This window comes from Pteronotus mesoamericanus, unplaced genomic scaffold, assembly GCF_021234165.1.
Source record: "Pteronotus mesoamericanus isolate MK-2021 breed Mesoamerican mustached bat unplaced genomic scaffold, CSHL_Meso_final contig_263, whole genome shotgun sequence".
NCBI classification, from domain to species: domain Eukaryota; kingdom Metazoa; phylum Chordata; class Mammalia; order Chiroptera; family Mormoopidae; genus Pteronotus; species Pteronotus mesoamericanus.
Window position 1 is genome coordinate 6,575,511 of NW_026555112.1, and position 13,053 is coordinate 6,588,563.

The 13,053-nt window shown below is 48.8% G+C and overlaps 1 protein-coding gene across 1 annotated transcript in view; it reads left to right on the forward strand.

Annotated features, from left to right (window-relative positions):
- The window catches only part of NT5DC3 (5'-nucleotidase domain containing 3), a 49,593-nt gene that overhangs the window by 21,253 nt on the left and 15,287 nt on the right, over positions 1–13,053 (forward strand). The window contains exons 3-10 of the mRNA XM_054574616.1: positions 3,119–3,193; positions 3,952–4,007; positions 7,408–7,498; positions 8,556–8,693; positions 10,744–10,804; positions 11,240–11,342; positions 11,482–11,583; positions 12,950–13,031. Of these exons, the coding sequence (XP_054430591.1) occupies positions 3,119–3,193; positions 3,952–4,007; positions 7,408–7,498; positions 8,556–8,693; positions 10,744–10,804; positions 11,240–11,342; positions 11,482–11,583; positions 12,950–13,031 (708 nt within the window). The remainder of the gene's footprint in view (positions 1–3,118; positions 3,194–3,951; positions 4,008–7,407; positions 7,499–8,555; positions 8,694–10,743; positions 10,805–11,239; positions 11,343–11,481; positions 11,584–12,949; positions 13,032–13,053) is intronic.

Below are 13,053 nucleotides of genomic sequence, written 5' to 3' on the forward strand. Positions count from 1 at the left end.
TTGAAGCCCAGAGAGACAGATGATCTTGCCCAGGGTCACCCAGCGAGCCCATGGTAGGACTAGAATTTGACACCTGATCCCTCAGCCCTGGGGCCTATTTTCTTTATCAGATGTGGTCCTGTGAAGGCTCCTTCAGCTGCTTCTGTCTGCTGTGGTCTCTGGACCATTTGTATCTATCACTGTGTATCTGTCAGGAGTGGCTCCCCTAGAAGCGGCAAGAGTGACAGATAAGCCCAGATAAGCCTTGCTCCAGGAAGGCGCCGCCAGACTTCTGAGCAGTCCACGTTCAGCGAGTATACGCTCGCTCTCATTCACACCTGTCTCAGCAGAAATAGCCAGCCTCCACTGCGTCACCACGAGTCCTCTCAGCAGACTCACTGTGCCATGTGAGGCGGCAGGTACTGCTGTCACAAGAGGCAATGAGCATGCAGTATGTGGCTCGGGGTTGGTTCGGACTTGATTGTGGGGTGGTTGGGGTGGACCAGGGTTCAAGTACCGGCCTGATGTCTGTTCATGTCTGCGAGCCTGCGCAGGTTCCTTGACTCTACCCCTCAGACTCTTCAAGAGGAAAATGGACATGAAGTGCCCTTAATGCTGGGGGAGTAAGGAAAGTCGCAGAAGGTGTCTAGATCAGTGTGCCACATGGCTCAGTAGAAGCCCCTCTCGCTGGAACCTGTTAAACACCTTCCTCCTCTCCTTTCCCTTATTTGTCACTCCCGGGTTAAACGGAGACCAGCGGGTGGCATCCCATGGCCTCACTTCGGAGGAGCCATGAAATGTCAAGGGTTCTGGGTTGTGGGTGTTGGGTCCTGAGGATGTGTGTTGGGTTCTGAGGTCAGGCTGTGTATGAACTGTGCACAGTGTTCTGAATTCTTGGGAACACCCATGAGTAGAAATATCACATATAATGATTCCTTGGCTCGCATAGCAGGTGTTAGATAAATGAGCCTGAATGTGACATTTGAGTCAGCGCTTCATGCAGCTTGAATTGAAAACTTGCTGTCTGTGGTTAGCCTGGTGGTACTGGGAAATTTTCTCATGCCAGCCTGACCTTGGCCATGAAAAGTTAGCAGGGCAGCCCTTGCAAAGAGGTTTCCTGTGCATCTTGACTATTGTTGACAACGTTTTTTTTTTTTGTTTGTTTTTGTTTTTGTTTTTGAGAGGCAACGAGAATTTATGTGAGATCACAGGATTGCAATGCTGGTAAGCACTGATTGAGGCAGAAACCCAAATAGTGTTTCTATCATGTGATGACAGCAAGGGGACTTTGTGAGAAAGGGAAGGGAAATAATTACGCAAATAGAAGAAAGAAAATCCTATTGGTGATAATAAACTGTTCTTCTTTAGCTACACATAGCAGTGGTTCTAACGAATGTCCTTAATTATGTCACTGTGGTCAGGAGGTCTGCTTTCCTGTTTGCTGACACTTGTTTGGAAGACAGTGTTGGTTTGGCCCAGGCCAAAGGTGATTCTGCCCAGGCCAAACATTCTAAAGGTTCAGGGAGCAAGACATGCAGGGTAGTTTCCTCTGGGACGGTGGGTCCAGCTCCATTTCAGACGACTCTGTTTATGTCATTTTTCACAAGCTCCATGTAGTTGGAGAAACTTCTGCGCCAGGCAGGCCTGCCAGTGGCGCTCAGTCTGCCAGGCCTCTGCTTGGGAGATGTTTAGACTGCAGAAAGATGTGTCTGTGGGTTATTTTCCCTTTCAGGATTCTGGGAATGTCGATCCAGGTACTCAGAGTAGTAAACCCCGACTCCCCACCCCTGTGCTGCCCCCACCCCCGCCCGCAGTCTTGGTTGCCGCAGGGATGTCCAGTCTTTCGGCGTCTCTGGGCCACACTGGAACAAGAAGAGTTGTCTTGGGCCACACATTAAATACATTGTGACACGCAAGCACAGAAATTTCTCATGATGTTTTAAGTAAATTTACGATTTTGTGTTGGGCCGCATTCAGAGCCCCCCTGGGCTGCATTCGGCCTGCGGGCCACTGGTTGGACTATTCCTGCCCGAGAGCATTGTAGGAAGTGTAGCCCGAGGTGTTCCCTGTGGTCGCCTTTTTGTTGCTGGAAGGCAGGTGCCTAGGTTTTTACTTGGGCAACTTACATTGTGATTGGAGGATTCTGGTGACACAGCCCCTCTCGACTGGGGCGTAGATGTTCTGTCCTGCCAGTCCGTGCTCTGAGGATGGAGGGTATGGGGAGAGCGGAGGCCTGAGCAGGACTCCTCACCCGCCACGCCCCCGCGTGCAGCCCAGGCCAGGGTGTCGATCCGGTGCCTCCGGTGTCCCATCGGTGACACAGAAATGGCAGGGCCCGTGGTGCACAGTGCACCGGGGCTGTCAGCGGGGTGGCTGGTGTTCCAACTCAGAGCCTTGGGGAGGAGGGAAGGACTCGGGCGCCTGGTGCAGTAGATGAAGAGGGTGCTGGGCTTTTTGCATAGTTTGAGGAATGGTGCAATAACCCGGAAATAGCAGGGGAGCTGAGCTGCCCCCAAAAGCCGTGCATGCTTGGGCCAGAGTGTCGGAGCAGTGACTGGGAGCCACGTGCTAAGAAAGGGCCTCTCTCTGCCTGAGTGGGGGGACGCTGTGCTGACAGCCCTGGGTCCCCCCAGCCCTTGGAGGGTGAGCAGCGGCCTGCCGGCCAAAGGAGAAGCGTAATGGAAGCTACATGGTGGAGGGGCCCCTTTGGAAAGTTCAGCTAGGGTCTCTTCATGGAACCTGGTAATGGGCTCACCCAGGGGCTGCGACATGGAGGTGCTCAAATGTGAGCTGAAGGGGCGGGTGACAATGTATTAAGCAAGGAAGAAGCAGATATGTGTTTGGGGTCTCAGGGAGCTGGGAGTCTAGGGGGCAGAGGGAAGGAGGGGAGGGGGCAGGGGAGATAGGGAAGTTGGGGGATGAGGCCCCACCTGTGCTGGGGGCTGGATGGAGGGCTCGGGGCCTGGGAAGTCCTCTGTCCAGAAGCGGAGGGACATGGCAGGATCCGCCCCTTCTGACCCCACCTTCCCACTAGAGTGCATCGGCCACCTTGGCCTTTGTACAAGGAGCAAATCTGGACACTACCTTGAACCTAGTACCCACTTTGTTAGCTACAACTCGTTTCTTTCTTTTTTCTTAGTACCCTGCGGAAATCAGGAAGTATGAATACGACCCAAATTTTGCAATTCGTGGACTTCATTATGATGTGCAGCGGGTAGGTTTAATCCTCATGTTTTTCTAGTTTAACGGTTTTGGGGGATAAAATGTACTTTTGGTGCTTTGCTCAACACCTAAATCATTTAAAATTCATGTTCTTTGGGGCCACAGAACTAAATTCTTCAAAACATCTTTGCATAAAAAATCTTTTTCAAGAGGCAGTGATTAGAAAAGCATGAATGCATTTAGCAATTTCAGAGATAACGTTTTTTTTCCCAGTAGTCCCTTGTGGTGTTTTGCGGATGAGCCAGTTGTCTTTCTTTCTTTCTTTCTTTCTTTCTTTCTTTCTTTCTTTCTTTCTTTCTTTCTTTCTTTCTTTCTTTCCTTCTTTCCTTCTTTCTCTCTCTCTCTCTCTCTCTCTTTCTCTCTTTCAATACTGTATTTATTTATTTTTAGATGGAGGGGAAGGGAGGGAGAAAAAAAGGGAGGGAAACATCAATGTGTGGTTGTCTCTTGCACGCCCCTTACTGGGGACCTAGCCTGCAACCCGGGCATGTGCCCTGACTGGGAATTGAACTGGCGACCCCCTGGTTCACAGGCTGGTGCTCAGTCCACTGAGCCACAGCAGCCAGGGCATCATATCTTTCTTTAATGAGTTGCACGGTGCTTTAATCAGCAAGCAACAATTTCAGAATCTGCCAGTGCTTCCTTGTGATGACTTAATGTTGGTAGGATTTATAATGACACCTGGAATTCTCACTCAGTACGCAAATTGTTGTGCGTTATTTACGTGTGCCTGTATTTATGTTTTTGAAGGCTGTATTGATGAAGATTGATGCTTTTCATTACATCCAGCTGGGAACTGTCTACAGGTAAGAGTAAGCTCCTTGGCTCAGACTCATAGTCCTTCTCTCCTGGGCTTTTACAGTTTTCTGCAGAGGAATCCATCCTAGGCTTTGTTGCTCAGCTGATTTACCTAAAGCACTTTGCTCAGCCACCCTCTTCTCTTCCAAAACCCAGGATGGCTCCACTCTCTTAGCTTCCTCTTTGTGCATGTGCAGCTCCTTCACTCATTCGGTTGGTTATGACTCTTAGTTGCAAGTGACTGAAACCCAACTTGGGTTGGCTTAAATGAAAACACAGTATTGGCTCCCTGATTGTCTAGTCCAAGGCCAGTGCCGGTGCAGGTGCGGCTGGCTGCCTCCTGGGCTGGCCCCTTCGTGTGGAATCACCAGGCTTTCCAGGTTGAGATGAGAAGGGGAGTTTCTCTTCCCTATAGTTTCATCCGGTCTCAGAAGGAGTGGAAGCTGGGCAGGTACAAATAACACGTGTGTTCCTTTTCTCTGAGTTCTGTTTTCTCTCTGCTTGGCATCTGTTCACGCTGGCAGCCCTTCTGCCAGGATAGTTTCCTTCCTCTCTGCTTCTTGAAATCCCAGCCCTCCTTCAGGGCCGACTTGTGAGGCCTCTCACCCCTCAGCCGGAAATGGTGTTTTTCTTTGCTCCTCTGGGGTCACATGATCCTGTGCTCGTAATTGCCTTGTTTCTCCTGTAGGTCGATGACCCAGTGTGTTAGGATGTGTGGGCAGGGCCAGGCAGGAGGAGCCAGATGAGGTGTTTATCAGGGAAGAGGTGTCCAGCGTTAGGTCCTGGCAAGGTCGCTGTGGCCTCAGTGCTGAGAGGGGGTGTGGCTGAGCCACCAGGGGTGTGTGTGTGAGCTCAGGAGTCACGCTTCCTGAGCGGGCACTTGGACCCCACCACTGACGCGTGTGGCCTTGACAAGCTCTCGACTGTCACAAAGCCTTGTTTTGCTCCTCTGTCAAATGGGCACCGTTCCAGTACCCTCCATAGGGGCAGCTTGTCATGCAAACTAAAGCATGCTTGGAGCAGCGAGTGCCCAGAGAACTATAGGCACAAATAAATGCCACTTCTTTTGCCTTTCTCCTCAAAAGAGGCAGTGAATGAGGGAATGGCGGAGAAGAAAGCTTCTGCCTGAGCCTCACTCGTTTCTGAGACCTGAGACCTGAGACCTGCCGCAGGAGCCTGCGGTTTCTGCATCAGGTTGAATTTTATGTTGTGGGCGGTGGGGGTGAGCGTTGCTGGGCAGGGAAGGCGGCACACTGCTCTCCACTGCAGTCCCGTTTTGTGCCCACAGTTTCACTTCTTAACTGGAGCCTTCGTGAAAAGCTAGGGTTGTTTCTTCCCCTCACAGACCCACCAGCGCTTATATACATATCATATATGATTACAGTTTGTATACAGTAACTCACTTAGTCTTCTCAATAACACTAGGAGAGAGGCATTATGATTGTTCCCAGTTTAAAAATGACAGTGAGATCCTTGTCATTTTTAAATTCCAAGGAAAGAGTTAAAATCCTTGTTCAGGAATATTAATGAAGGGAGCCGGGCTTTGAAACCCAGGCAGGCTCGCTGAGACCTCTGTTCCGAACCTTAATATTTCTCTTAACCACACAGGGCTGTGTAAAGTAGTTGTCAGTGCCCGTTTAGGTGGCGTTCAAGTGTGGTGGCAGTCCTCCCGAGCCTGCCACAGCCCTTCTGCGTGGTGGGCCCTCCATCCGCGGGCGCTGCCTCCCACAGAATTCAGCTGACTGTTGTGGACTGATTTTTCAGCTCCTTTTGAGCTGATGTTTGGTTACTTGGGCCTTCAGGGTGCAGCTCCTGTGGCCGGGTGGCTGTGACCGTGGGCAGAGAGAGCAGTGGCTTCCAAAGGGCTGGGTCGGGCCTAGCGTGGAGGCAGGGAACTCATCCAGCAGAATTCGTTTACTTTTTGTGTTTTCCTCCCAAGTGTTAAAACCTTAGGGGTGCGTACAGCTGACTGCTGCTACCTCAGCAAGAGCTGTCTTCCAAGGTCACTGTCCAGAATGATCTGGTTTCGTGCCAGTGTCTTATCTGATTTCTGGAACAAAGATAAGCGGAAGTACAGTGCCTCTTTTGTTTTCAAAGGCTAGTAGTTGTAACAAGGTAATTGAGATCGGAGGCAAAATATTAATGAATCTACTCGGATATTTTTAGAAGTAATATGAGTGTGGAGAATGGAGGAAAGAGGCTAAAATTAAGTTTTCATTAAAGTGACATCCAATGTAGATTATTTTTTGTATGTATTTTAATATCGGCCAAGTGAATTTTTTATTTTAAGCAGCCTATTTGTATTAGCAACTGAAACTCTTACTGAATAGTTTACACTCCTGTTGGAGCACAGCATGCTGTTTCCCTGCTTCATTCTGTGGGATCCCTCCTCGCAGGGTCTGTTTCTCAAGCACGTTCTCTGCCTGAGAAGCGGGTAGAGGAGCACACCTTCCCCCCTTTCACACTCTAGAGCGTGCAGCTCCAGGTGAGGAAATAGGAGACCGTGGAGCCGGGGGTGAAAGCACCAGCTCTCGGCGCTGGCAGCGGAGGCAGGGCTGAAATCCAGCCACTCGGCCTCCAGGGTTTATTTTTTCCCGTGTGTGGAGGAGCTGGATTCATCGCAGATTCTCCTGCCACTCCAGAGGTGGGCCGGTGGTGGGTGTTACTTTGGCTTTTACAGATGAGGAAACTGGCCTTCACTGTCGCAAAGCATTTGGGTCCCCCCCCCACCCGCCTGGCAGAGGCGGTACCCAGGTTTCCTGCCGTGTGTCACGGGGTTTAGTCCACCTGGGCCTCGCACATGACTTTTTCCCCTCGGCACCGACCTTCGGGTAGAGTCCTGGAGGGCAGAGGATGTTGGAGACAGCACCGGGCCTTTCTCATCCTAATGTATTAAAGCCACTAAAAAAAGAAAACAACATCCCACCCCTTAGAGACATTAGAAGGCCTCGTGCCTTGTTGGGGACGGCAGTGTGACAGAGGGATTGAAGAGCCGCAAAGCCTGGGACCCGGTGCCGACCCACCACCTTCTACTTGGGTGACCTTGGGGAAGGTCCATGACCTTTTTGTGCCTCAGTTCCCTCTGCTGGAAAAAGGGAGGGATAATAGTGCCTCTTTCCTATCATTGCTGAGAACTAGGTGAAGGACTGTGGAATTCATATCTGGCATATAGTAGGTGCCATGCAGTAGTAACTATTATTTTTCTGCTCTTATTACCATTAGAATGACAGCAGTAGTAATAGTAGCAGCATTTTGCCCGTCATTTGTAGCATTTCCTGGTGGCACATCTTGCCTCCTTGTGGCAGGGCCTTACACCTAGGTTGGAAAAGCCCCGCTGTTGCCAGAGGTGTAACAGTCATTGCTCTCGCTCGCTGGGCTGTTAAACTGCCCTGCCTGTCGCTCTTCCAGAGGCCTCAGTGTTGTCCCGGACGAAGAAGTCATTGAAATGTACGAGGGGTCCCACGTGCCTTTGGAGCAGATGAGCGACTTCTATGGAAAGGTAACGAGAAATGCTTTGTTCATTTAAAACAGCCTGTGTTTTTCCTTCTTGAAGCATGGCCTGGGAGAGGGAGGAGCTTGAATTCCTAGAGTCTGTGACTGCCCATAGGGAAATGACAAGGAAATTGGGATTGTGTTTTGAGAGACCCAAGGTCTGAGGGAGAGGAGTATGTCACAGGCTCCCTAGGTTCTCTCCTGGCTCTCCTTCCTTAGCCCTTTCTTCTCTACCCGACGAAGGCCCTGTGCACCTTCCTTGTACCTGCCCCGTTTGCCCCCACCTCCCCGAGGTGTCCCCAGTTTCTGGATTAAGTCACTGGGGGCTGTCAGTGGGGCAGCTGTTGCCTTCCCTGAGATTGAGGGCAGCAAGTTACCCTGAACCTGAAGGGAAACCTCTGCTTTTCTAATGTTTGTGGTTCTCTTTGCTCACCTTATTTTTGCTTCCTGTCTTATTAGATGCATTGTCTTTTTTTTAAAAAAAGATTTTATTTATGTATTTTTAGAGAAGGGGAGAGAGAAAGAGAGGGAAACATCAATGTGTGGTTGCCTCTTGTGCGCCCCCTACTGGGGACCTGGCCTGCAACCCAGGCATGTGCCCTGACTGGGAATCGAACCCATGACACTTTGGTTGACTATTATAATGTGCAGGCTTTCAGAGAAAGGTTCTTTTTCAAGGTCACACAGGCTAGTGAGGTGCTCAAACTCAGTAGAGTTAAGTGGCTTTTTCTGCCTTTCCAACGGCAGCAACCTATTTCCCAGTTCTCCTCCAAGTCCTGTGAGAGACTGTGAGCTGGGAGTTGAATGAAGTAGAAAGGGAGGCTGGTTAGACTTTTGAGGGGAAATCAGGGCATTTCCTTGGATGTGCCATTTACATTTAGACCGAGACGTCAGCTCTGCTGTAAGCGACAAGAACAAGGTGAACATTTTTACTTTTCATTGTTAGAATTTTCTTTTTCTCAGGGAGAGGGATGCAGATGTTGACCAGAATTCCCCTCAGCAAAGGTCACATCTGGCTCTGCTGGGGTGTCGGCCCCCGTTTCTAAAGTGTGCTCCCCCCACAGAGTTCCCATGGGAACACCATGAAGCAGTTCATGGACATCTTCTCGCTGCCGGAGATGACCCTGCTGTCCTGCGTGAACGAATACTTCCTGAAGAACAACATCGACTATGAGCCTGTCCACCTGTACAAAGACGTCAAGGTTGTGCCGACAGTAGGGGCTTGCGGTTTCGCATCCCTGTTGCTTTTCTGTCGAAGGAACAGAATTTTTAGGCTCCTTTGTATGTTAGGTGTTTGAAATAGCCTCTTGCCTGGTAGCTCTTGTGTTAATGGTTTGTCCCTGGAAACTGTCAGATGTTACATTAGGAGAATTGGAAGTCAGTCACATTTGTTGTTAAAAGAAGAGGGTGCTCATATTGTTACCTGGATTTCTAATTCTTTCTGACCTAAGGCTGGGGCCAGGGCACCCAGCCAGAGGGGCAAGTGGTGACTGTGGTCTGTCCTGTAACCGGCTCATCCCAAGCCTGGCCACCGGCCGGGGAGACTCTACACAGAGACATGGCATTCCTGTCCCCGGGGGTGGCGCAGGGCCTGTGGTTGCCCACGGGAGGCCCACCTTCTCCTGCACACAAGGGTCATGTAGGCTTTCCGAGGCTCTGCAGCAGCTGTGGGCGAAAATCCACTTCGAGGGGGAGACAGGGGAATATAAATATTTATATGCCTGTATACACACCTTATTTATATAACTTTGTATATTTTAATTCACATTCATGTATTTATATACTCTTTAAGCTGAACTTTTTTCAGTACTTAAAAATGTTTATGTATTATTTATTTAATGTGTATATTTCTAAGCATGTTATAAAAATGTTTGTATAAAATATATAATACATATTCATTTAAATATATGAATTATTAAAAGTTCAATATTCATATACTACAATGTTTTAATTATATGTTTTGATGATTTTAAATTATCACTGCTTTGAATCATGGGTTTTAGACAGATAAAAGATGAATTATAGCTTCTCGGTATCAGTCTGGTGTCATGTGAACTGAATTTAAATATTTAGTTTCAAGTCTCCTTTTTGTGCACACAGATACTTCATTTTTAAGAAACTTTAAGAATCACTTGTAGTTATGCAACCATTTGCACTTATGAGGAGGGTTGTTTATTTAAAAGTTCAGTTTTTACTGTTTGTATTATGACCACCAATAGGGAACACGTCGGCAGAGTTTTCCTGTGTTTCAGACATTATTTTTCTCTGTGCTTCATGCATATTAACCAGTTTAATCCTCACAATAATACCTTGAGGTAGATACTATTATTATCACCCTCATTTTACAGATAAATTGGGGCACAGAGAGGCTGTGGAACTTGCCCACACCACAGGTAAACAGCTAGTTAATATCCCAGCCTAGATTTCCGGCCTGGAGGTGTGGCCCCACCTTGCCCTTCACCACCGCCTTCCGCCGGTGTCACGTTGAAACAAGCCTGTGCTGGAAGGGGATCGGGGTTGAGTTTACAGCTCAGGGTGCGCACTGGACAGAAATTGCCTACTAATTTTCTAAGGCTTCTGGCCCAGTTTCTCTGCACCCCGGTCCCCTGCCACAGGTGCCTCCAAGGGTGCCACCTCTGTAGAGGATCTGCTCACTGTCACCTGAGAGCGGGGCTGTACTCTGACACCTGCCAGGCGTGAGGCTGCCACACCCCTGAGCCTGTCACGGTCCAGCTGCATCCCCCTCCTCGTGTCCGCAGGCTGGACCCCGGCTCTGCCTCAGTTGCCCTCCCGCTGACAGCACTCGCTGGTCACTGGTGGCCTTAAAGGAGGGGCATCCCTCCTGTCATCGGTCTCTGCCTCTTTTTCTAGGTGACTGAACCTGCCGTTGGGATCTAGGGAAGGGCGCAAAGACAAAAAGCACAATAAGGCCCTTTGCTCAGGTGACCTGGACTCATTTGTTCACGATACTACATATAAGTGAAGGTTTCTCATGTGGGGCTTTTTTCAGAATTATCCTCACAAGTTACCTCCTTCCAGTGACCCTTTTACAGACTGCATTGAAAACTGCCACTGCCACTCCAGTTTTCCCCACAGGGGCCCCCTATGATACATGGGCCAGAATTTAGATTTCAGTTAGTGCTTAGATTGCCAGGCTCCTCATGACAGTTGTTTTCTTGAATTCCGTTTCACGTGTACAGTTAGTTACTCAGGCTAATGACGTTCACTGATTAAAAACATGTCTCTTGACAGGATGCAATTCGCGACGTGCACATCAAAGGAATCATGTACCGAGCCATCGAAGCAGATATTGGTACGTACTCAGCATTACCACGAAGACTGCGTTAGGCTTGCCCATGGCCATGGGACCGTGCAGGCATTTTACCTTCATTGCGGCGCTGAGCAGGCTCTGTCGCACTTTTCTGAGTGCAGTGCAAGGACCCTGCATCCTTGAGTCTCAGCTGTCTTCCTCCCCTTTACCTTAGAACTTGACGTAATCCTGACTCAGAAGGAGCGGTGCTGGCAGCTGCAGCCCCTTAGTTTTTCCCCCCTGTAGACAGAGGAGGTGGGGTCTAGGCTACTGATGAGTCAGACATGGATAGCCCACCCTGACCAAGGCTTCCTGAAGACATCTTTCTCTTCCCCCACATGCCCCGGGCAGCGCTGGGCCCGCAGGCCCCGTTCAGTGCCCTTGCAGATTGGGTGACCTCACACTGAATCTGTGTGTGAACTTTTCGTTTGCTCTCAGAAAAGTACATCTGCTATGCCGAGCAGACCCGCGCAGTGCTGGCCAAACTGGCTGATCATGGCAAGAAGATGTTTCTCATCACCAATAGCCCCAGTAGCTTTGTGTAAGTTGTTCTGTGATTCCCGGCTCGCCCTGGCTCACTGCTTGTATTGCATTTCCCAGTTGGAAATTTGCAAGAAGAAGTTGCAAAAACAGTTAATCCCTTCAGTGTGAGACTAACGAGGTGCTGACGTGTTGTTTAGGGACAAAGGGATGCGGTACATCGTCGGAAAGGACTGGAGGGACCTGTTTGATGTGGTCATTGTGCAGGCGGAGAAGCCAAACTTCTTTAATGATAAGCGGAGGTGAGTACCTGCCTCTCTAGGGGCCTAGATGTTATTCATTTGCTGCTGTGGATACTCAAGATGCAGCATGTCTCGGTGAAATTCAGTTGGAAATCACAAGCATCTGACTTTAAAGCTTTTGATTTTTAGCTCTTCTAGCAAGTAATTGTAAGGAGGGTGCGATGAGTACATAGCAGACGCTTCACATGCGTGGAAATGGTTGGGGGTGGGGGTCGTGCGGGATGGTGGTTGTGTGTGGGGGTGGTTGTGTGTGTGGAGTGGGTGGTGGTTTGGGGGGTCCCAGAACAGCGCTCTCCCTCACTGCACCCATTTAAGTTTGCCTTTGTTCTGGGTGCCTGGAACAAGAGCTGAATAATCCTCCACCTATATTCATCTTTGTGTTATTTTATAATGATGGAAGGTCAGCAATATCCAGGAGGGGATATTATGCAGCCATAAAAATGATGTATTTGGGGAAAAAAAAAGTGGTGAGCTGCCTTATGATGGAAAAAAAATGATGTATGAAGAATATGTAATCACATGGGAAATTTCTCACAACCTTAGAGGAAAAAAAAAGATATGACCAGTGTACACTAATGATTCTCATTATATGTTCATTAGAAAGGAGAAAGGCACAGATGTAAAAAGACCAAAGACATCTACTGAAATGTACTCATACCTAGGTACCAGAATTATGAGTGGTTTTCCTTCTCTCCATTGTATTTTTCTTGCATTTCCAGTTTTTTGTTTTTGCAGTGAGTTTTATTTTTCTAATCAGAAAAAAAAAAGAGTATCACCTTGAAAAACTAAAGGCAAACAAACTCCTTGTCCTTTGGACTAGCACCTCCAGGGTGAGGAATGAGGCCTGTTACTTACAGTTTTCCAGCATAAAATAGTACACCTGTCCTCTGATTGGCTTTGTATCTAGAGTGCCTGAATTTCAAGTGCAAAGCTGGATATATATACTAAGGCAAAGGCAGTATTTTCTTAAGGGGCGTGTGTGTGTGTGTAACAGAGTTTGTTTTTGCAGAAAACCAAATCTCTGTACAGGCAAATAAACTTGGCAAATGTAGGTTATAGATGGTTTCTTTATAAGAGGGCTTTATCACAGCCATCGGTAACTTTAAAAAAAGGACATATGTAGGGCATAGTGTTTTCCGAAGGTATTTGACCCTGAGGTTCTTTTTCCATGACACGTCCTTGGACACTGGGCCCACCGTTTGGGAGCCGTGGTGCAGGGCCAGGGCCTGTGTTGGAGCTGGTTTCGGGCTCTCTCAGTTTTGTGCAGCTCCTTTGTACTCCCAGTGAGTAACCGTGCAGTGTTTCATGCAGCAAGAGGGCCCACTCGGCCACCGCGGGGCGTGACGTTTCCTGTTTCTGTTCTTAGACCTTTCCGAAAGGTGACTGAGAAAGGTGTCTTACTCTGGGATAGAATCCACAAGTTGCAGAAAGGCCAGATTTACAAGCAGGTACCTCATGACCAGTTTTTCC